This window comes from Crocodylus siamensis, chromosome 10, assembly GCF_052110815.1.
Source record: "Crocodylus siamensis isolate JL-2025a chromosome 10, ASM5211081v1, whole genome shotgun sequence".
Taxonomy (NCBI): Eukaryota; Metazoa; Chordata; order Crocodylia; family Crocodylidae; genus Crocodylus; species Crocodylus siamensis.
Window position 1 is genome coordinate 2,869,170 of NC_143404.1, and position 23,591 is coordinate 2,892,760.

Consider the following 23,591-nt stretch of genomic DNA (forward strand, 5'->3'; position numbering starts at 1 on the left):
ACGGACAATGCAGCAGCATAACTCTTCCTCTCCGCTAATTAGCGCCTGCAACGCGCTCGCAGGAAGAGATGCTGAGCTCTCGAGCACTGTGCTCCGGCCGGGAGACGGATTTGCGAGCCGCCTGGGGAAATCCTCCTCTCCCAGCCAGGTCTCCGGTCGCCTGCGGTCCATCGGGGGCTTGGCGCGCAGGAGGAAATACACCGCAGAGGCTGGCTGGAGGCAAGGAGTCACCCAGCTGGACACACCATGCTCGGGGCGGTTTAGCTGCAGTGTGGAGGGGGGGGGTTAAACTCCCAACCCATCTGCTGGAGCGCAGGGAAACGGCTGCCCTCTTCCCCCTAGAATCTGGTGACCTACAGGTGCCTAATCCCCTTGGGCTCCCAGGAAAACCCCACACAGACTCTCTACAAATCAGCCAGGATTTAGATGCAGCAGACAGCAATGGGGAGATGAGCAGCCGCTCCTCTCTCCTGCTGGGATGGGTGCAGGTTGCTCACATCCGTGGGATACCAAGGCCGCTTCACGAGCCAAGCCTGGGGCGTGGGGAAGCCGCCGGCCACCAAGAGGAAAGCTTCCCCGGGGGCAGCTGGTGACCGGAAGCCCGCTCCGAGGAAGGAGCCAGACTCCCCTCGAGCATCGGCGGCTGGTGGCTGTCAGACCCGGCAAGGACCACGGAGAGCCGCGCAGCTGCTGGCGGGGATGTGCTGACTCACCGGCAGCGCTGCAGGGGCGGGGAGGGGAGCACGACCCCGCTGGAGGCTTCTTTAGGTGCATCACGGCACTGCAGGCTCCACGTCCCTCCAGGTTTATGATCAAAGAACATTTGGGAATCTTTGGTAGTAGCTCGGGGAATGCCTTGCACCCCAGCAAGGCCAGGCAGAGAGGGGGGCTGCAGAATGACCCTGCCGAAGCTGCCCCGGTGTCAGCGCCACATGTCTCGTGTAGGGGGAAGCCCCTTGCAGTCGCTTTCGCCCATGCACACACACATACACACACAAACGCATTAAGATTTGCATGCAAGATCTGGATTTGCAAGACATGACTTTGCATAAAAGACGTGGATTTGCAAGACATGACTGAACACCCGCTGTTGCATTTCAGGGGAGAGAAACCCCCCCGGCACACCGCAGCTACTAAACAGGGGCTCCCTTCACCAAGCACCCCTTCACACAGCCCTTTGTGCAGCAGCAGGCACTGGCCGCTCACAAACAGGCTGGGGGCAACTGCATTTCTTCCTGGAAAGGAGAGCGTCCCAGAAGAGAAGGGGCATGGGCGTCATGCAGCAGGCAGCAGCGTGCTCCCTGGAGCCGAAGCGTCAATCCACCGCTATGAGAGGGGTCTGTAGGAGCGCACGCATGTGCATGCAAAAAACACACACATCCCCCTTTCCTCTGCTATGTATTCTGCCACGTAGAAACACCGGTGTGTCAGTGCCCAGCACGGCAGCTGAAAGCTTGTAGGCAGGCTGGTTTCCAGAGATGAGGCAGGGAGATTGCACCGCGGCCTCTAGCCCCTGCGCGCTGCAGCTGGAGCTGCCTGCAGGCACTGCCGGCGAGCTGCTGGGCTAGGGAAGCTCCCAGCTCTGCGGATGCCTAGCGAGACCGCTCCACACACGGGAGCGTGACCGGCGGCAGGCTCAGGGAGCACAAACCGCGCGCTCCCACATGCTGCTCCCCAGTTCTGCCCAGCGCAGACCGCTCCGGCTAGCAAGTCCGACTGTGCCGTGCCAGCGAGCCGGGGGCTGCCTGCACCCCTTCCACGACGATGCAACGGCTGCAAGGATCGCTGCCTCCTAAAAGCAGCTCCAAAAAAGACATTTGACAGAAGCGCCGAGCGTGCCAGGAAATCTCCCGAGCTGCAGCCCCGAGCAGGCAGGAGCACGGCGTGGGGACCGGCGCAACGGGCTGGGGCATCACCACCAGCACTGCAGATTCTCCTCCGAGGCCGTGCGGGGACGTGGCTGCGGTGCCCGGTCAGTCCAGAAAGCAGCTGCTCGCGTGCGTGCGTCTACAGGCTCATCGCACCTAGAAAAGGCTGGTGCGTCTGTCCGGACCTGGAAAGCTGCAGCACACGTTCAGAAGTGCAACATTCAACCTCACCTGCTGCTGACCCCCCAAAGCCCCATCTGCACCCCTGAATCACAAACCTGCTGCCAAGCCAGGTATCCAAGCCCCTGGGCACCGCTGCCATCACCCCCAGTCAATGCATGCGCGTGCGGAGGACTTCCTTGCGCACCCAACCAAGCCAAGGTGCATGCGCTTCTCGAGTCCCTGCGGCACTGAGGTAGAGGGGGCGAATGCAGGACCCCCCGGACAGGCAGAGGCAGTGCCCGCTGGGTGGGCAACAGGCAGGAGGCCGAAGTGGAGGGAGGGAGGGGAGAGAAACAGCCCACTGCACCCCAGGGATGTGTGCCACAGGAGACAGGCACCGAGTGGGGCTCCGAGGCCTGCTCAGCTGCACACAGGCACGCGCCCCACACAAGTCCCCCTGCTAGATATTACAGCAGCAAAATGCACCGGCTGCACACACGCTCACACCTCTGTGGGCAGAAGCTGGACGCTCCGAGCCGCGGCCTCACGCGGCCGAGACGCCCGATGAACCAAGCGCACGCAGCAGCAAAGACAAGGAGGGCTGGAAGGCAGCTCGGGAGGTCGCATCCAGTCCGACCCCCGGCAGCACAACACGCCCTTCTAGTCCTCCTGGTTTTGGGGACATACGCAAGAGGCGCAACACGGCGCCCCCACCACGAGGTTTTTCCCCATCAGGGCCCAAATCGGAGGACGAAAGCACCCGCAGGGCTACGGCACAGATGACTGCAACGGAGTCTTTTAACGAAACAACTGCCCTCCCCCTGCCCCTGCAGCCCCGAGCTTCCCAGAAACGCGCTTTGGGGAAGAGCTGCATTGTAATCACCAGTACGCACACAGCAGCCACCCACCCCAGCCCCGGGGACGGCGCCCAGGACGCGGCCTGCAGGCCTCCCTGGCGTTAAAGCAGGTCAGGAGCTTGCGCACGGTCGCCCTGCGACCAAGAGGAGGGGCCGGCCGGCAGCAAAGGAAAGCTCCTTGGGGAGGGGAGACCGGGGTGGGGCTGCCCGCGCTGCGCTGGGGCAATCGCAGAGGTCGGCGGCAACCTGGGCTTCCCAAAAAGCGCCGGGCAGCAGCTCCCAGCGCCGAGGCGCCAGGCGACGCGTCCTGGCGGGTGCCGGAGAAGGCTCCCTGCAAAGCGGAACGGCGCGGGGCGGTGCTCGCTGCCCCGGGAGCTCCCCCACCTGCGGCCGCCTGTCAGCACGTGGGCCGCGGCCGCGGCTGCGCGGGAGGCCCTGGGAACGGCCCAGCGCTTTCCCAGCTGCCCCCGCCACGGGGTAAGGAGAAACGCTCCTGCCTCCGCCCTGGGAAAGAGCCCAGGCCCGGGCGGCTCTGACGCAGGCCGCGCCGCCGCGAGTCCGAGGGTCAGGCTCTCCTCCGCGGGGGTTTTGTGACATGCAACCGGCGGCACGAGCCAGGAAACCCCCCTGCGGGGGAAGCCGTCCAGAGACGCTCACCTTCGGGGGGGCCTCCCGACCGCAGAGGGGCCGTGGGGGGCCGGTCGCCACCGCTCCTGCCTTCCCCTCCGCGGAGCGCCCGCCTGCTTCCACCAAGCTCTAATGAAAAGCTAGTTAACAGTTAATTATTACCCATTCAGATACACGATCCGCACTGCCCGACTGACGGCCAGGGGAGGATAAAGCCGGTCACGTGACGCAGAAATCCTTGCCTTATGAAAGCACCGTCAACTATATTTAGTTCGAAAAAGCGATGACCTGCTCAGGCGCGCCCCCCGCCCCCCCCAGCCCGGGGATCCTGCCACTCCCCGTGCAAAGCCGGCCAGCCTTTCTGCTGAGAACGGCAGACTCGGCGCACAAGTGGCAGGAGCCGGCCCGGGGGGCGGACAGGTGCTTGCAGTACAAGGACGCAGGAGAAACCGTTCCTATTTCCCCACAAGAAGGGGCTGGAGCCAGTCACCACGTCCACACGCCAGCCCCGTCGGCGCCACGTGTGAGCTCGCGCCCGTGTCCGACGAGGAAGCCGAGAGCCCGAGCAGCACAGATGCTGCACGCGGCAGGGATGCTGCGGCGGCCGGGGACCAGGAGCAACGCGCAGACGCAGCCCCTTCTCAGAGCCGGCCGGCCAGCACGAGGGAACCCGACGCAGCCCGCCTGCCACGCGAGGAAAAGCCAGCACTGCTTCCCCACCCAGCCCCAGCACCCATCGGCGTCCGGAGGGATATTCTCAGCTTGGCTTTGCTGCGGCCACCGCTGCCCAGGAGCAAGGTGCCGGGGGTCAGGACGGTCGCAGCCAAACCCGCGGCTCTGCACAGATTCAATCCCTTTAATGGGCGGCCGCCGTGCCTGCAGCCGCTGCGGGGGGCTGTGTAACCCGACAACACCTTCCTCGGAAGCGGCCGACCCGCTTACTGTAAATATTTAACCGGCGACGCACTCCAGACAGGAATAGAGCGCGCCGCGTGCCAGACGGCTGCAACCCCACGCCAGCAGAGCCGTGGCTTCTGCGCTTCCAGACCTCGCGCCCGATGGCAGACCCGTGGCAAAGCAGCGAGGGGGGAAAAAGAAATCCCAGAGCCCTCCTCCGAGGGCGCTGCAAAAAAGGACGGGCCCTCCCTTCTGTGCCCTTCCACAAATCCGCTGGGCTGAAAAGCCTCCCAGGCATACCTGCAGGCTGCCGCAGCCCTGCTTCTCTCTCAAAGGCTGACTTGGTCCGAGCTGTCGATACGCCCGTCTGCAGAACCTGTGCTCGCGAGCGCCGGGATGGAGCGCTCTCGGGCTAGGCCAAGCCCCGCTCCGCTTTGCTCCTGGATGAACATCTCAGCATTGCGCTCAGCCAGCGATCGGTTCGTCAGCAGTGCGGGGCTTTGCACCAGAGGTTTGTGAACTAGCAAACCTAAAGTGGGGAACGGTCACCTTTCTTACCTTCCTGAGCCCCTCAAAGGGATTTCCAGAGCGCCTGCTCCATCTCGTCCATGCATCGAGCTGGAACGATTCTACCTTGGACTACGGGACCGGCTGCAAACGAACCCTGCCTGAATGCAACGTGCATCAGTCCCCTCCTGTCCCCCGGGGGTACACCCACACAGGGCATGGGGCCCAAGGAAAATAAATCACAAAATGCAATATGCCCTTGTAGTACAGGGGAAGCAGAGAAGGAGGTTTGGGGGTTGTTTTTTTTTTTAAATCAGTCTTCTTTTAAAAAAAATAAAAGCCCAATTTAAGGCATCTCCTTGGGGTAGGACATTTGAAGAAGGCTTCACCCCAGAAAGCAGTAAGTGGATCTATCTCTAGCTGGTAAATGCATCTGCTTCTACTGCTGGAGACCCAGCAGGGCCCCCAAATGTTTCAGCAGGTTAAGGGAAACCTCTCCAGAAGCTAAAGATTTTCTTAAAAAAAGAATTCAAGTAATAAAGCAAGGCAGCCGATACGTGGTCCCAGCTGCAGCAGTGGTTTTTAGGCTCTCGGAAAATGCCAAGTCTTAGTCTTCTCTTCACAAAAAAAAATCATAGGGCAATTCTTCCACTACAAAGACCCCAGAAAGTCCACAACTCGGGTTTTCTACCTGAAGTCTCCGGGTTGATCTTGTCAATCGTGTTTGCACACCTAACTGACAACGTGGCGCGACACCTCCCCCAGGTGTCGCGGCACCCTGGCTGAGCTCGACTGTGCTAGAGCCACCGCCACCACTGAAACACAACCAGGCACGTTCACAGCCCCCTGCATGAACACATCTTGGGAACACGTGCGTGGCTCACAGACGCACGACACCGAGAGATCGAAAGCCTCTCCGAAAGCTGGAGAGCACGGAGGTGCTCCCAAAGCCTTCAGGCGGAAGCAGCAAGGGAGATAACCCCTCGACTACTTACATAAGGCGGATGTAAAGACGTAGGATGCCCGCTGCAGACGCAGTGGATACTGCCAGGAATTAGAGGTGTTCGGGGTAGAGGACACGTAAGCCCGCCTCAGGATCGTGCCCTGCCAAGTACGACAAGTCCGAAAACCGCTAATCCTTTCTTGTGGCAAACCCGGCCCGCAGGACTGCACATAGCGAGGCCTTTCACGGATGCCAGAGCACGAAGCCAAAATGGGAGCAGTCGTGACCTGGGCTCTAAGCCACAAGTTTGACCAGGTCCTTAAGAGCTGAGCACCCAGGCACCTGTCCCGAAAGCTGCCCCCGGTAGCACAGCTGGCTCGGTCCAAGGCAACCGCCCTTCCCCACAGCCAGCCGTTTCATTTCTTCCGAGCTTGCTGCATGTACAGTCCTGAGAGTTTTAAGATACCAAGGTTTCATGATAAACTTAACATGGAAGAAATGTGTGTACATACATACACACACACGTATAATGCATACGTACGTACATACACGGCTCCGCACCTTCCGAGATGTTCTGCGCTGGCACCAGATTGGCAGTCATGGAAGAAAAAGCCATGCCATAAAAGCAACGGTATTTAAGTCTTTACAGATTCCTTGTTTGCAAAATGATGCAGCTGCTTGGGGGGGAGGAAGCCTCGCTGGAGGTGCGTTCTGCACTGCTATTTTGTCAGGTAGGCTGCATTTACTGAAAAGCACACGCTATCATTTACCACAAACATGTACTTTGGCCCTACCCAAAAGACCATTTCATTTCCAAGATCTCCGATGCAGTGGGTCCCTGGCTTCGGACGGAGGGAAGACCACAGCTTCGCACAAGGGCACCCCCAGCCACTTGCTCTCGGGCCCACTCTGAAGCCCGGCGAAGTCGATAAAGGCTTAATGAGAGGCTGGAGGAGCGCCTCGTGGAAATACGTCCACCCTGCTGCTCCCTGGTGCGTTTTCTTTGTGCTTGGTGCTGGACTGACCGCCAGCTGCATTCAGCGCGGGCAGCAATGCAACTGCCACCCCCAAAATACCCGCCCCTCGCTGGCAATGGTCTCGCTCTCCAGGACCCCCTGCGAACCCAGGGGAAAGACCGGCTCTGCAGCTGTGGCCCTGCAAAGTTACCCGTGGCTGCATTTCCAGGACAGGCTAGCAGGGTCCAGTTTTAATGGGCCCCTCGCCCGGGCGCAGTGGCCTTTTGCTTTTTTCGCTAAAGCTGACAAGCTGCCCAAATGTCTGTAAGGTCGTTTTGGGAAAATAAATAGAATAAAGCTCGGATGCATCACTGAAGCTGGGGTTATTTTTAGGGCATCTGAGTCTCTGGGGAGAGAGCGACGTGGTCCCGGGATCACCATCTCCAGGGGCTGCTCAACCATGGATGGGCTTTATCCTCACGGCAGGGAAAGTGAGGCCCAAGGGAGACCGACTGCCCACGGTCACACAGGGAGCACAGTGCCCCGCTAGGTAGTGGCCTCAGGGCACAACCTCGATTCAGAGGTGCATGGTCTGCATTGCCGGCTCTGCAACATCAGCCTCTCCACGACACCTAATTCCACCCTAGGGTCAGCGCTCTTCTCCCCTCCAGCGACACCACAATGAAGTCTCTGCCTGCGAGAGACAAGCCAGACTTCAGATGGACTCTTTCTTTTTTGGAGATGCCCCAGCATCACGGGCCCCCAACTCCACGGGGCTCCCGCCAAGCCTGCCCACCTGGGCATCTCAGACCCCGACCTTTTCAGGCGCGTTTCTCCTGCTTCGGCTGCACGCGTGTTCGGCCAGGTAGCTTGGCTCCGAGGCGTTCTGCACCACCTGCCCCGCAAGCACGAACCGTTCCAGCCATCGCGCGCGGACACTGCCAGCCGCCGACACGAGACAAGTCCAACGTGAAACGCTGCGACCGCTTCACAGAGCTACGCATTCAAATGCACAGCCCCATCCAGCATGCAGCAGCGATTTTTGACCTGCCTCCTACGCACAGCAACGCGCGCGATGCCCTTGGTGTCGGAGCCCAGAAGCGTTAAATGGAAAGGCTTCTTTCCATCCCTGCCCTGCTAAAGCAGCTTCCCAGGTGGTAGCCCCATGGTTTTCCTAGCCATCTTGATATGGCGCTATGTGCCTGGATGAGGATCCGGCAGCGCATACAAGGGAAGGTCATAACGGAGGAGTGGCTAAAACCATCTGCAAACACTGGCACCTCTGGACGCTTCAAGACTCATGCCAAGACAGCCAAGAGCCATCACCAGCATTCAGCGGTGCGGAGGTTTCCGTACAACACCAAACATGAGACCGAGGTCCATGAGAAACGAATGCTGGAGGCACGGACTGCACAAAGTGTATTCAGGTTTCCGGCTTGTTTGCATTTTTGACTAAACAGGGCAAGTCCTTTCGTAGCCTTTCTGGGAAGAAATAAAATAACCAGTTTCCGCCTCCAGCGCTGCAATGACTTTCCATGAAGCAGCAGACAGAAACAGGGATTTACAACACGAGTGGAACATGTTTGATACCCCAGACACGTCTTGCATTTGCAATTGGCCCCTATAAGCCCGGACAGCGGGCACTGGCCCTGGTGCGAGAGTTAAACACGTACCATCCTCTCTCTCGACGGGGAGCAAGTAGATTGGAGACTACTTAGGCCTGCCGGGCATCAGCACCACCATACAACACAAAACTGCAGAGCATCCCGATTCCTGCATCCACAAGTTAGGCTAGAAGGCAGCAGCCTGGCAGAAGGATTTGGGGGAAACCAAGGCCAAAAAAAGGGGTAGGGGGAGAGCATTTTGCAACGGCCCCTGCACCTGTGCAGACACAGAGGTCACAGCCAGCCAGGCCCAGCTCCCAGCATCAATGCAAGACAGGTCCCTAGACAAAAGATGTGACCCACCAGCTGACTGCACCACACCTGACTGAGCAGGCCAGGCAGGGTCCTGGAGGAGCAGTCGCCCATGTCCCAGTTCACAAGGCACAGAGGGCACGAGACTTTCCGAAAAGCAGAGCCTCCCACACACCCCTGCCATGGCGCTAGCAAACATGCCCCCGAGACCTACCCTCTGTCCAGGCAAGCTCTCCACCTGGAGAAAACATGTTTATTTTGCAGGCCGGGACAGAGAGGAGCAGAGGGACACGGAGACGAACAGGTTAATTATTAACTTCCCCCGGGCAGGACGAGGGCAGGGATCCAGGAGAGCTGGTGGCTCCCCGATTTGCGCTGCAAAAGAGACCTCCTGAAGACATGGGAACCCTTCACGCTTTCCTCCCGGAGGTCGGGGGTGGGAGGAGGCCTGACTTTACACCAAGGGTCTTCCAGGGTAGCGGCAAAGCCCCGACTCCGTCTCATCTGTGCCACCCTTCAAGCGACCGATGCCCCAGCCCGCACCTGGGCCCATCGCTGGTCACTTGAGGTCCTTGCAGCAAGTCCTGGAGGTGCCGCAGTGCAAACACAAGGGAGACCTCCCCAAATGCATGTGATGGGAGGGCCCCAAAGCCCTCCACCTTGATGGCAGTCCCAGGCTGTTGCCTGAAGTGTGGAGCAAAACCGCTGGGCCGGTCTGGAGCCACCAGACTGCCAGTTCCCAGTCCAGCTCTCCAAAGGCCTCCGTCCGCCGGGGGCAGAGAAGTGAAGATAGGCACTTTATTCACAGTCTATGCATCACGTGTCCATTAAAGCGAGACAGACAGGGTCCCTGCAAACGCCAGCCTAAAGACACCCCATTTCCCAAGGGATGAATCCCACCTGCCCAACCTGGGCAGGGACAATTCCCGGATCAAAGCAAGCAGATGACGTGGGAGAACAACGCTCAACCTCCCCCGGAGCAGAAAGCACATGCCCATGTCCCCACGAACCCAGACCGGGGCCCGCTGGACAAACCGGGGAACGGGGAATAAGTAACCAGCACACGCCACAGCGCTTGCACAGGGTGTGAACTGACCTGAAAGTGGCATTTGCTGAGAAGCAGATGCCTGGCGTGTGCATCGGTTTGCCCAGCTGCCTGGAGGCAACACCAGTGGCGGCACGAGCATTTCGCTTACCCGGCAGCGATTTCCCTGCCTCGAGGAGCCCACCTTTGGGCTGGAAAGGAAGCCCAAAGGACCTAGAGATGTGCTGCAGCCCCCTGTGCTTGGGACACCAGGTCAGTCTCCAACGTGGGTGGCTGAGGACGCGAGTGCCAGGAGCTGCTCTTGCAAGCGAGGTCTGCTCACGGCAGCCAAAGCGCACGGGCTGCTCCCTGGCCCAGCTTCCAGGACTCGGGGGCCGGACGCTTGAACCGGGAGGCAGCCTCTCCCCTTCCCAGCTCGCTGCAGAGCAGAGGACTATCTGCGCAAAGGCCCTGCACAGCCAGCTGCCTTGAAAACACCTGCAATCCCAAAGCAGAGCGTGCCAGAGCCCGCCAGGTCGGAAGTCCCCGTGGGACGCGCTTTCCCCGGCTTCCTGCTGCTCGCGCAGCCGGCGAGATCAGAAACCAGCCTGCCAATTACAAGTGGCACCTGATGTGCCCAGAGGAGTTTAAATCAGGCACCACTTTCTTCTCGTCCGCAGCTGTCCCCAGGGGAGCAGCAGAAACGCGAGCGCCGCTCTTTGAGCCCGCTGACCTGACTACAGAGCCCCGGGCCCCGGAAGCGCAACCAGCCCTCCCCGGCGATGCACACGCCAGGCCCTGAATTGCAGAGGCAATGCTGGGTCCTCACTTCAGCTGGGATCAAACGGGGCTTCCTGAAACACGGGACATGCGTTTCATGCCAGCTCGAGGCAAGGAGCTGCCTGCGTCCGGGCCCCACACGGCTTCCACTCCAGCTCGGGGAGAGGGGCTGGGGGGGGCGGCAGCAGCCTGGCACGCAGTCAAGAGCAGCCACGAAATCTGCTTCCACAGCCTCGCCTGCAGACTCGGTTTCTCAGCAAGAGCCCGATCTCACCTGCCCCAGGAAGTGCACCTCGACAGGCACCAGCAGGTTCCCCGCGCGGTACCCCCAGCCTGGCCAAGAAGAGTCTCCGAAGAATCCTATTCTGGTCCTTAACTTGCACCCCATCAGTGCAGCATGTCTTGCCTCCACACTCCCCAAGCATCAAAGGGATCGGGGGCTTTCACAAAGCTTCAACTCTGCCCTTGGCAATGGGCGGCCTCCATCAGTCGGTGGGCATGCCAACCGGGCGCCGAAAGCCGCTTGCAGGACGGATGCAGAAAGTGTGGGCATGCACCCACACAGCAAGAGCACCTGTACCACGCACCCGAAACGGCCGGACTAGCCGCAGCCCAGCCCCCAGGACAGGAGGCTTTAAACCCTGCATGACTGTCCTAGAGTCTTTACTCTCTGGGTGGGGGCTGGTTTTGCTGTCTGCAGGGGGCTGACTTTAAGTCTCCTCAGTCTGCCCCAGAGCAAGTGCTCCTGCCCGCCCTCACAACCGCCCGGGCGCAGGGGAAGGGCCTGCTCCTCTTCCTTCTTGCAGGGCCAACAACTCAAACGTCCCCGGGGCATCCCGATGGGGGACCTGGGGCCCATCGCTGCAATACGGACCCCTGGTCACACCAGGCTGCAGTGGTGACCAGCGCGTGCTCCCAACCCCTGGCTGACCCCGGCACCTGTCCTCGCCAGGTACCTCGCTGAAAACCCTCCTCCCCCTCTTGCAGGCATGGAAAAGCAGCCTCCCTAAGGTCACTCAGGGACTTGGCAGCGGCAGAGCCAAGAATAGAAGTCAGCAGCCTGGATTCCAGCCCTCGGAGCCCCTGGGCCGCGCTGCCGCAGGGATTTGGGAGTGGAAAAGAAGTCCTACGGTGCCGCAGGAGGTGCTCTGCCAAATGTGGAGAAAGAGGCGGCTTCTTTCCGGGCACTCTGCTTTCATCTAGGAGCCGGCTTCGCCCCCCCGCGCCCCCTCGCAGCCGGGCGGGAACCTTCTCCCTGCCACGGGCAACGCGGTCCCAAGTGGCACGGCGCAGGGGAGCCGACTCCCCTGTTCAGCCCCGGAATAATTAAGCGAGGAGAGGAACCTGCCCAGGTTGCAGCCTGGCCCGGAGCCAGCTGCGCCGGAGCGACAACCTGTAAAAAGCCATGCCCCCAGTGCCGGCGGAGGGAGGGAGGGGGCCCGGCAGGACGCGGACAGCAGGAAACCTCAAGCTGAGACAGGCGCACATGGACTGGTTTCCTTTTCGATTCCTAGAGGCCTCCTGCTCTCCTCCCTCGTGCGCATGACTCACCTGCCATGCAGGCACAAGTTCCTGAAGCCCTACAACGCGCGGACGCACCCAATTCCTTCCTGGCTTTGAGTGCTGGGGCTGGCAAAGAGCCTTTGCGGGGCCGTACCTTTCGGGACAGGCTCTCGCTGGCCACTGAAGCCTCTAAGGTAAGCCCTGGCCCTGGGCCCTTGCAGCTATGTAGTGAGGCAACAAAGGCCATAAGGGAGGAAATGCAAGGCTGCTCCCAAACCCCCCCGCTGTCCTTCCTCACAGCTGGTGCAGATCTGGGCCGGGGCGCTGGACCCTGACGTCCGAGGAGCAACCCTCCAGCCCAAACCGTGAATGCCACCCCAGTCCGGAGATCTGGGCACCCATGCGTTGGGACAGGCTTCGTGTTCACGATGCACGTTAATCCCGAGCGGCCTCCAAAGCAGGCAAGGCCTCCCCCGTCCGCGCTAAAGCCCCTTTCAAGGCTTCTCTCTGGACAGGAACGAGTCGAAGAGCAGGCGGTCCGGTCCGGCTGGGCTAGTAGCCAGGCTAGCTCCGAGTGCGGCAGGAGACTTGCACCTGTCTGCACACCAGGCCCAGAGCTCTGGAGAAGCAAACTTCAAAAGCCACAACCTGCCCCCACAACCCACAGCTATTCCCACCAGGACCTGCATTTATTTGCACCACAGGGGTTAAAAAAAAAAAGACCCCTCCCTGCAAGCAACCCTACAGCCCCAAAGCTCGCACACGCAAATAACTGTAAGGTCACGGCTGCTTTTTCTCCCAGCCATTTATCAGGGCTTGTTCCAGAGAGCAAACATTGGACGCTCCCCGCATTTAACCCCCTCCCAGGGCCGATAAGACCTGGCAAACTGGATAAGCAGCAAAATCTCACTGCTGGAAACACCACAGGCCCGAGCGTCCCCCTATCAACACCGCAGCCGGGACACAGTGCAGAAATATCAGGCATCTCACAGCAAGGAGCGAGGGAAAAGTCAAGGCGCACTACTATTTCCACGTCGTAGCTGGTGACCTGGCTTCCAGCCCCTGCCATTTAATCATTAAAGAGCCTGAACCGATGTTGTTGGAAACGCACAGCCAAGCAGGACATTAAAGGGCAGCCCCCAGTCCCTCCTCTCTGGGAGAGGGGGCAAAGGGCACCCCAAAACCTGTCCTGCGCAGAGACAGAATATCACAAAGGCAATAACAAAACCCCGAAGGTCAGATGAAAGGAAGCCATCTCAGATTAGATACTCCCAGCAAAAAGGCCTCTCACTAGTGTAGCTCAACCTGTCGGAACAAAAAAGGAGGAGGGAAGCTGGCGGGGAGGGGGAAGATTTGGGCTCCAGCGCTTCAGACTGAAAAGGGACGAGTGCTGCAGACGTAGCCCAAGCCCCGGATGGGGAGACGAGGGATGGACCTCACACCCTCCTAGGGTGGGCCTTTCTGGACATCTCGGGCATATCCAGGGAACTCTGGAGGGCTCAATGCATCCAAATGAAGTAGACAGGAAGGAGGAATTAAAAACAAAAACACAAAACCAGAGTGCAATGCAAAAGCATTTCCAAGCACTCTTGGTGGACTTCTAGCATTTAAATACAGTTAAAGGCCTGCCCAGAAGCACAGCCAGCTCTTCTGAAATCAGGTATCCCAAGCCAGTCTGCCAGCAGAAGACTCTCGTTGCAAGACAGATAGATGGACAACACGAGGCTAGCTGGAGGGAGGGGGGTCCGGACTGTTATGGAGCTGGGGACAGCCAGTCCCTACCCCCGAGACCCATGGCTGGCATCCTTAACCCCCGCTCAAGGGCATCAAAGCAGCGTCCTGGGGACCCTCCCTCCCAAAGTTTCAGATGGCCACCCCTCAGAGAATCGCAGACATTTCCACAAGACCCAGTCGACTGGGATGGCATCGGGAATGCAACAGGACCATGCATCTCCCCTGCATCTGGTGCCGGAGGCCACTGCCGAGTCACTTCTCCAAGCCTGGCCATGCAGCCTGCGTGACCCCGGTCCTGAAGCACCGCGTTCTGGGCTTTACCTTGGCTGGACTCATGGCAGTTCGGTCCATTGGCGGGTATTAAAAACACGGCAGCGAGGACAACAACCTGCAAGCGAGGACTCCCTGGGCCTTTTTAAATGCTGAAAGCTATAATGGAAGAGGGGGAGACGCTGCTCTACCTAGACAGGCACAGCCTATATACTCGCCCACTCCCCCCCCGCACGATGGGGCACTGGGCTAGCTGGACGGAAAGGACTTCTGTGCAAAGGCAGCCCAGAGTTACACCCTCCGTGCCCTCACTTGCACTAAGGACCTCAAGACCAGCTTGCCTGCTCGAACCTGCTCCACTGGAAACAGACCTTGCCTTTCCCAGGAAAGTCGCATCAAATGCTCCAACCCAAGGCAGCTGGGGGGTCACCGAGGTGAGGCAGGTAAGCACCGGCCAGTGCTCTCCCAGCAGGGATGCACGCGTTGGAAAGGTTGCATCCCAGGGCAATACGACCGGGCTAGCACCGTGCTCCGGGGAGACGCAGACAGCTTAACCCTGGTAGCTGAAACCCTTCTACCAGCGCAGCCAGCTGCCACAGTTAAAGCAGCAGCTGCAGAGCCCGAGTTCCCAGACTGACCCTGCCTCTCCAGTGTCTTCTGCTGGGCCTGCGTGATGTCTGCTTCCAGTCTGCACACAGGCCCCGAGCTGGCAGACATGACTGAACTCCTCCTATCCTGCTCGCTGGGGCTGGAGGGGCTGCTGCTGTGCAAGAGAAGACCCCCCCGCCCTCTCCTACAGCGGCCTGTGCCCCCAGGGTGAAGGCACGTCTCCCACAGCTCCGCCAGCCTTCATCCGGCCAAAAGGATGGGACTGCAGGCAGGCAGAGAGATGCTCCTGGGTCATCACAGCAGCTATGCGCCTTCTGAGCAGCGCTGCATCATCAGCCTTCTCGTTCGTGTGCACACCAGGGAACTGAATGCCCACCCCCAGCAGCACGTGCAAAGTTAACAACATTTGCACTCAGCATGGCACAACCGGAGCCTCTGCAGAGCCAGGCGCACGAGGAGTAAACCAGACTCTGTACTTCTGGACCAGTGCAACGTACACAACAGTGCTGTGGGCCAGGACCCATGCAGCCTTGCCCTCTTCATTTGCAGGAATAACATCATCAGTTAGGCCTTGTCTACATCTAGCTACTTTGAGTTCATTAGATCTTCAACCCATCTCCCATTAGCAAGTGAGCCATTTGGATTCTGGGAGGCTTCCCTGACTTATCCTGAAGTCCTGAGTATTCGGCACTGGCTGGGGGAGGTGGAAGGGGGCAGCTGGCACACGCTCATGGTCACAGTAGTACTCAGAAACCACGCAAGCGCCTGGCTCACACACCCAGGGTCAAACCAAATGCAGGCTTTGGGGTCAGGAAGAAATCTCCCCATCCCACGCCAGACTGGCAAGGACAGCTGGGACTCTTCCCCCACCCCCTTCCTTTGCAGCACAGGACGCAGTCCTCTGCCTAGCACATGTTAACCTAAAAATGTCCCTCTTCGGCAGTAATCAAAGCATTAGCAGCACCCTCCTCTCCCCAGCTCTCTGCCTGTAGCACGCTGCAGCAGGGCCCGCGTTTGGAGTGCTGCTCTGCAGCTGAGGGGCTGAGATCTAAATTCCCGAGGCCCCTTTTGGGACGGCCTCGGAGGCTCCTTCCCAGCCCTATGCTGCTAGCTCACCCAAGCTTGCGGTTCCCCAATCTGTCTTGTAGCGGCATCTGCCCCTTCTCGCCTCCAGTACGACATTCCCACTTCAGCAGCCGTCTGGAACAAAGCTGCATTAGTGGAAGCCACTAATCCAATCAAGGGGCAGGTATGAGACCAAGGTCACTGATTCCCCACCCCTCCCCTGCTCCTCGCATATCACCACACCCCCGAACATGCCTGGCTCTACCGCCCCCCACAACCCTGCTGATATACCCACACCTGCCCTGGGCTGGATGGAGCCTTCCTTGCAAACTCTGCTGGCTTATTCAACAGCAACCCTCAGTTCCCACCGGCTCTGACCACCGGTGACCACTGCTATGGAACCACGCAGGCAGCTGGTTTAAGCAAGCTCTTGCTACATCCCACTGATGTGGGACAAACCCTTCTCACCTGCTCCCCCTCCTCCCTTACCCCTGAGGAATCACTAGGCTGAATCATCTGTTCCCAGAATTTAAAGTTTGCCACAACAATCTCAATAACTTTCCCCAGTTTCGATGTGGAGAATGAGAAAGCAAATGGAACAGCTGCCCGTGGTTCTTCAGCAGACCCTGGGTTTCAAATGCACAAAGCTTGGACCAAAGCACTGATCAAAGAGAAACCAACCCGCATGCTATGGTTGAAGATCACAGACTGATACCAGGCATCCCTGGCTGTTATCTGGACTCAGGTGGGAGTACAGAAGCTGCCATGGGGAGTGTGGGTCTTCCAGCTACGGAGGCTACCAAGTTAACACCCTTGCGGTATCCTAGCATGCCATCTACAAAAGGTTTCAGCTCTGCAAGGCTGCAGCATACCCTCTATAGTTGCAGGGACCTAAACCTACTCTTAAGCATGGGACAAACAAGGAGCTGGGTACAGAGATGGCAAAATCGGCATGAATAAAAGCAACCGTGGTCACCACTAAGCTCTCAGCAGGTGATGCAGCCTTCAGCATCAGAACCTGCAAGAGGACAAAGGAGGAAGGACACTGGGCATGTCTACACGTGCACTTACACCGGCTTAAATTTACTGCACAGTAAGTGGGAATAGGCCAGCATCTACACGTGCAGGCATCAAGGTGCATTAACGCTGCATGTGGACTGATTTGGGACTATAGTCGCAAGTCAGTCCACACACAGAGGGTTACAGCACTGTAAGGCGTCTAAACGTGCTGTTACTGCACAGTAATGAACTGGGCGCAAATTTGATACCTGCATCACGCAGGTATCCAATTTACACTCAAGTCTGCAAAAGCTGTCATATTTAGTGCACAGTACAGGTGTGCACGCGAGATGTGTGCCTGTACCGCACAGTAATTTCAGTTACTGCGCACGTGTAGATGTGCCCACTGAGTGGTTGAACGAAAAAGGGAGTCTGTGCCAGAGTGGAAAAACCAGGAGCACCCAGGCATGCCTGACACCTACGGTGAAAGCTCAGGACTGGGAGGAGACCTAGCTCTGTCTGGCTCTGCCAGCAGTTATCAGCATGGACCACCAGCGAGGCGTCTGGGCGGGCCCTGCCAGCAAGCAAGCCAATGCGGAGCTGCTAGGCCGTTTGCATTTGAGATTGCAGAACCACCCAAACTTACGGCAGACAGAGCTCCACAAGGATGACGTTACATTTTGCTCTAGGATGCAACTTTGGGGGGAGGGAGGGTGTTGATTAATGCTTTGTAGTTTGCCAACGCAAGTGTTACCAGTGGCTGCAACCATGGAAGCCACAGCTTGTAACAAGCTGACCTACGACCCCAAGCAGTAATATCTTACAGGAAGGCAACCAGGCTGAATTTACCCTAATGGCTTTCAGCGGGGCTAGGAAAAGGGACCCCACTTGGCACCTTTCAGATAAGAGGCTGCAGCAGCGGTGCTTCCCGAGCAGGCTCTGACATGGCTCATTAGGATACCCCATGGATTACAGGTCTGAACAGGGGACGGGAGCAGCCAGCGGAGAACAACCGCCCTCTTTGCTCACTTAGTGATGCGGATCTGGCTCTGCTCTACCTAGTTTCTAGCCTGGACACCAGAAAGACTTATCACTGGGCTTTCCAGAGAGGCCTAGGGGGTTTAGGAGCCCAAGGATTCCCAGGTAAATGCAGTCCACACATGCTACAAATGTAGGAAGGCCAAAAAAAATTCACTGGAAAGATTCAAAAGGCGTGGGGGGGGGAGTTGATAAAAATAATCTGACTAGAACTGGGAATTTAGCATCATTTCAGGAAGACAGAGTGTCCCGGCAACAAGGGGCCGAGAGTCACCTTTCAGCCAACACACCGCATTACCCAACCTTCCCTGAAACCAACAGTGCAGAACAGGGCAAAGGTCCAGAATAAATCTGAAGGGCATAGGTGCAGGGTGAGAGGGAGGAAAAGCCGACCTTCAAACTCCCCCAGCGGGAAGTCCCAGCCCCCCCAAAAAAAGCAAGTCAAAGTTCCTCAAACCTGAGTCGTGGGATCAGAGTTAAAGGATATTTCGGAAGAGAGGAAATTCTGGAGGGGGGCACTCATGCCACAATGGCAGAGAGCCCTGTTGCAAGCTAAGCAAAGCCAAGCCAGCATGAGAGTTACCCAACTCTTTGGCAACCCACGCTTGCTGCTTCACCAAGCCCCGGACGCCGAGGCGCACGAGCACCTAATGGGAAGGTGTGCTTCGGGCTTGGCAATCCTCTCCCTGTGTGTCATGGGGCAAGAGCCGCCCTGGCTCCCAGTCGAGCCTGCGCCCCCAAGCTACAGAGGAAAGCATCGGTGGGGCCCACCCAGTCTCTTCCGCATTCGAGGGACGAAAGGCCGGTGAGCTTCGCAGGGCAGGCGGCTACGCATGACTATGCCTCGTTACATGTTACTTTTGTACCCCGGATACTTGTTAGAAGGAACTAGGGTGTACCTTCCGGATGGGACTTCTTATGCTTCTAGATCAGCTGGAAGAGCAACGCCAGAGAGCAAGCTAGAAACCGCCTTAGAAAAACTAAAAATACCTTTCCAACAGAGATACTGGTTAGAGGCGACAGCGTACACGCGCACGGGCTAGTGGAGACGAACCTCAGCTGCCCGCAGCACCGTCACGAGCGCCAGCAGGGTCTCATGTCTGAGAGCGGCCGCAGGTAAATTTAAAGCACGGCGAGCATCGATGCCACCTCGGAGCCGATGCAGCGGGTTTGCCAACGGGCGCGCTGGGAACGCCAGACCCCCTCTGCACTAGCATGCCACATCAGCCCAGCTGTGCAGCCACCCACGGGCTAACCAAGCGGGTACGCGGTGTTCTAGGAGATGTAATCTTAGGCCCCAGTGTTCTCCTCCTGCCCAATTCTCTGGCGAAGCAATGCATTTAATATTGGATTTCCAGCCACCTGCAGAGGCACAGAAGTGCACGGTGTTTCCTTAGGGGCACATTCTGCTTCCTACTGTACGTACACTAAGGTGGCGAGGCTTCTCCTGCTAGTTTGGCTACTGGCTTGGTTCATTTACACTGCAGGAAGTGCACCTACGGCAAGCGCGTGTACCAAGGGAAAGCAGCTCCCTAGCTCGTTACCAGACCAACAGGAAGAGAAAAGCAAGACCCCCATCCCCAACCCTGTCCGCACCTCTGGAGCTTGGTAAAGCTTCCAACACAGAGCTTGCTTATTTGAGAAACTTTACCTGTGCTACTCTAAAAGCCCCCCGACAAATTCCCTCATACATCCGACTCTCGCCAGCACCCTCTGACCGAACCGCAAAGCTGAGCTACTAAAAACTCTGGAGGAAAGAGGCTTTCTTTTCTGAGCATTGCAAAGAGAACCATTCACGGGTTTCTTCAGTGCGCTCTTCCACTTTTTTCCCCTCAAGTCCCTGCGTGGTTCAATCCAACACAAGTGAGGGCTGTTTTGCTTCAATATAGCCCTCAGTCCTAGAAATGCAGAGTGATTTAAATCAGCTCTGAAGCTCAGTCCCAGCTGGAACGTGCCCCAAGTGTGCTAGGGCAGGTGCACGCTCGATTCACCTCGAGGCCCTGGTAGAAATCCTACCTTTGGCAAAAAACCCACAAGAACGAAGTTGCATCCTCACGCTCCTGCCTCAGGCCCCAGGGTATGTGCCTCAAAGCCACAGCATGACACGAGACCATTAACTATTTCCACCCAGGCAAGCTCTCAGCCCACAAAATGGCCACGACGCTGCAATTCAGGAGTCAGCGCGTCCAGAAGTCTGCACGTCTGCTCAACGCCATTCGTCTGTCACTTCACGAGGGCTACTTTGGAGACGGATCATTAGAGACCCAGTCACCACACAAGGGCCACCGGGTCCGCCCTGCTGCTTTACACCCCGTGCACCAATTAAAATGACCACTTATGGGCTCAGACCGACTGCAGCTCCAGGGTCTGGCAGGGTCAGGGCCCGGCAGCACCCTGCACTTCCAGTGCAAAGCCCAGCTCCAGGGGAGGCTCCTGGCCTACTTGGGGTATCCTGAAAAGAAACATTAAAAAGCTTTTGCTGCAACTTGCCCCATTTTGAGGTGAAAAAAATTCACAAAGACCTTGCTGGAGCCCATGCGAGACACGCCTAGACGTCTGCTCAGCCTAGAAGCCCGTCTCCCCAAATCCGCAAGCTTCTGCCTTAAGCAATCCTCAACCAAAAGTTGCAAGAGAACGTCTCAAACCACGGGAGAGGCCTCCAAAGCCCGGGAGGAAGCCCAGGCAGGTCTCAGCTGCGAGTTCGCCTATCCGAGGAGCTTGTGACAACTGTGTTTATTTTACAAACAGTTCTCTCTCTCCCCTTGGTTAAGAGGCAGAAGAAACAATGCCCCAGAGCAAAGGAGCAGACTAATATTGACAAGGCCGGCATTGTGAGAACTACGGCCACCTCTGCCAAGCTCCAGAAAAATGCACCGCAACTCAACTGCACTATTTAAACACCTTGGAGAATAATACTGCGACTCTTCAACAGAGCGCAACGGGTTCCTTCTGACAAATGCCGTCTTCTTCATTAAAAAATAAATAAAAATATCAATGCTAGCATTTCCCCTCCCCCCCACCAAAACCCCCCTGGTGTGCCGCCTAATACTTAACGCAGCCTGGATCCTTCCCAAAGTCTACGGTTTTGTTCCTCTGAAGGGTTTCCCCCACTTTGTAACCAGGATATTCCTTGCTGGGTGCTCCTGACAGCCTGCAACGTGAAGGCACAAGAGACAGAGAGTCAGAGCAGACCTTGGAAATCGGTCCACCCCATTTGCACCGGAAGGATGTTGCCTTGTATTTTTTAAAAGGCTGAAGACAAATACTGCAGTTCACGAAGGCTGCCCACAGCAAACAGCACCGGGAATACACTGAAGAGGGAAGGCGACACGACCAACCTGCTTCAGCAGCCGGGATCCAGAATGTTTATACAGCACTTTAAAAATGCTGGCAGTCTTTGGCTCCTCTCTAGGGAATGGAGAGGGCCCAAGAAAGCAGCATGATGAAGCCTCATCTCTGCATGAAGGCGTGATAAAACCCGCTTCCCATCATCCACCAAGAAGTAAACCCAAGACGGCAAAAAAAAAAAAAAAAAAAAAAATTGCTTGGATTTTGTCGAGACAAGTCATTTCCCTATCGCTGCCTGGGATCCGGGCGTGCCGCGGTCTCCATGTGGATATTTTTTTTGGGAGACCTTAATCTATCTTCTGTACATCATCCCATGCAAACCAAACACCGCTGCACCCAGATACTGCAGAGCTGTCCATCTTCCACGGATCAATAACTATGATGATTCATCATATTAGGTAGTACTAACTTTTTGGGAAAGGGGAGGGAAAAAAAAGAAAAACCCCAAGGCTCGCACGCTCACTGCTGCTGTCATAGCCGGGAAAGCCATTTCAAGTGTGCACGGGAAGGCGAAAGGGCAACAAGCCCCCTCGCCAAGGAGGCCACGATTTAAAACTCCCCAGGATTTATTTTCTTAGTTATCGATTCCCTTCATTTTATCAAACAGTTCCCTGAGGGAAGTGATCTCTATGAAAGCAAGCAAGAAAATGGAGGGTTCAGCATTTCCAGCCTTGGCCTACAAGCAGCGGTGGGTGAAAGATGGATGACTGGGGGGAGCCTGCCAGCAAACCCCGGCTCTGGCACCCCTTCACCCTTCCTTTCGGGACGGGAGGGGGGCTGAAGTAAGGTGCCCTTGCGGCACGCGGATTACGGAGCCGGCAGGGATTTTCGGGGGGGGAAGGAAGGCGCAAGGGGGTGCGGGACCCCCAAACCGCCCTCCCCTGCCTGTCGGCCCCCTGCCCCGGCGCCAGCAAGGGCACGGGAGGGACAGGCTCGCGGCCTGCATGCCAGCGCCGCCGAGGAGGCAGGGCCCTGCTGCGGCGCGGCCCACGTGGAGGGGGAGCGGGGCCAGCCGCGCGCGTGGGGGGAATCCCCCCTTCCCGGGGGGCGAGCCGGGCCGGGCCGGGGCGGGCCGGGCGCGGGGGATGGGCAAGGGCGAGCAGCCCCCCCCCCACCGCTGCGGGGCGCGGCGCGGCGCTCCCCTCCCCTCCCCCTCCCGCCGGCTTTGTTGGCGCGGGGGGGCACCCCGAGCCGCACCGGGAGCAGGCCCCGGCCCCGCGGCGCAATCACATGGGGGAAGAAACCACGTTGCCGTCGCGGCAGCGGCATTCTGGGAAGGGAGGCGAGGGGAGGGGAGGGGACGGAGCGAGGCCGCGGCGCACACGCGGGGCGAGCCAGCGCCGGGCCCGGATCCGGCCCGCGGCCTGGGACGGGGGGCGCCGGCGCCCAGGCGCTGGATGCGGCCCGGCGGGGCGCGGGCGCGGAAGCCCCGGCCGGGAGGCGGCTCCCGCGTGGCCGGCGCGGCCGCGCTCCGCCCTCGTGGCTCGCCCAGGCCGCGCCAGGCCGCGCCGTGCCCGCATGACACGTCGAGCGCCCCCCTGCCCGGGGCCGCGCCCGGCAGCCTCCTCCCCGCCCGCCCCGGGGCCCGGCACCCACCTGGCGGGGACTGCCCGTTGACGGCGGCCGGGGCGTGCTTGGTCCAGGGGTTCACCTTGGGCGGCGGCGCCTCGATGAAGTCGCGGCGGGCGGCGGCGGCCGGCTCCTCGCCCGGCGGGGCGGCGGCGGCGGCGGGGGGCTCCGCGTCGGCCGGCCCGCCCCGCTCCCGCTCCCGCTCCGGCTGCGGCTCCTCCGGGGGCGGCGGGAGCAGCAAGGCGCCGCCGGGCAGCAGCAGCGCCTCCACCTCCGCGGCCATTGGGGGGGCTCCGGCTGCGGCTGCCCCCGGCCCCGATCCGGCTCCGGCTCCGGCTCCGGCTCGGCTGCAAGATGGAGCCGCGCGGGGACCACGCGACTGCCGCGGGAGCGCGCGCCGCTCCGCTCCGCTCCCCACCCCCCGGCCCGGGGCCGCGCGCCGGGTGCGGGCAGGACGGACGGACCGACAGGCGGGCGGGCGCGCGCACGTGCCTGATGCAACCCGCGGCGGGGCGGGGCCGCGCCGGCCGGGGGGCGGGGCCGGGCGCGGGAGGCGGCGGCGGCCGCGCCGGGCCCTAGCGCCGCCGCGTCCGCCCCTGCCCGCAGCCGGCGCCCCCTGCCGGCGCCCCGCCGCGCGCCGGGCCCGGCGCCGAAACCGCGCTTCGGCGCGAGCTTTCGGGCGCGGCCGCCCTCGCCGGCCCCGCCCTGGGATTCCCGCCGCAGGGGCTGGGGCCGGGGGAAAGGGCACCAAGGGCAGAAAGCCCCCGCTCTGCCGCACGGCTGTGCTCGGGCCAGCCACGGGAGAACGCCGCCGCGCGAGGACCCGCGTCCTGCGTGGTCCGGGGTTATCCCCCAGCGATGGCCGAAGGACTCCTCGCCTGCCGCGCCATTTGGGGGGCCGTCGCGGCTACAGCCGGCA

At 59.5% G+C, this 23,591-nt stretch overlaps 1 protein-coding gene across 2 annotated transcripts in view; it reads right to left on the reverse strand.

Moving 5' to 3' along the window:
* The window catches only part of LARP1 (La ribonucleoprotein 1, translational regulator), a 44,568-nt gene extending 21,379 nt beyond the window's left edge, over window positions 1-23,189 (reverse strand). For both annotated transcript variants that reach the window (XM_090064439.1, XM_090064438.1), the window contains exon 1: window positions 22,700-23,189. In XM_090064439.1, coding sequence (XP_089920565.1) covers window positions 22,700-22,955 — 256 coding nt within the window. In that variant the 5' untranslated portion in view covers window positions 22,956-23,189. The remainder of the gene's footprint in view (window positions 1-22,699) is intronic.
* Window positions 23,190-23,591: the final 402 nt, after the last annotated feature.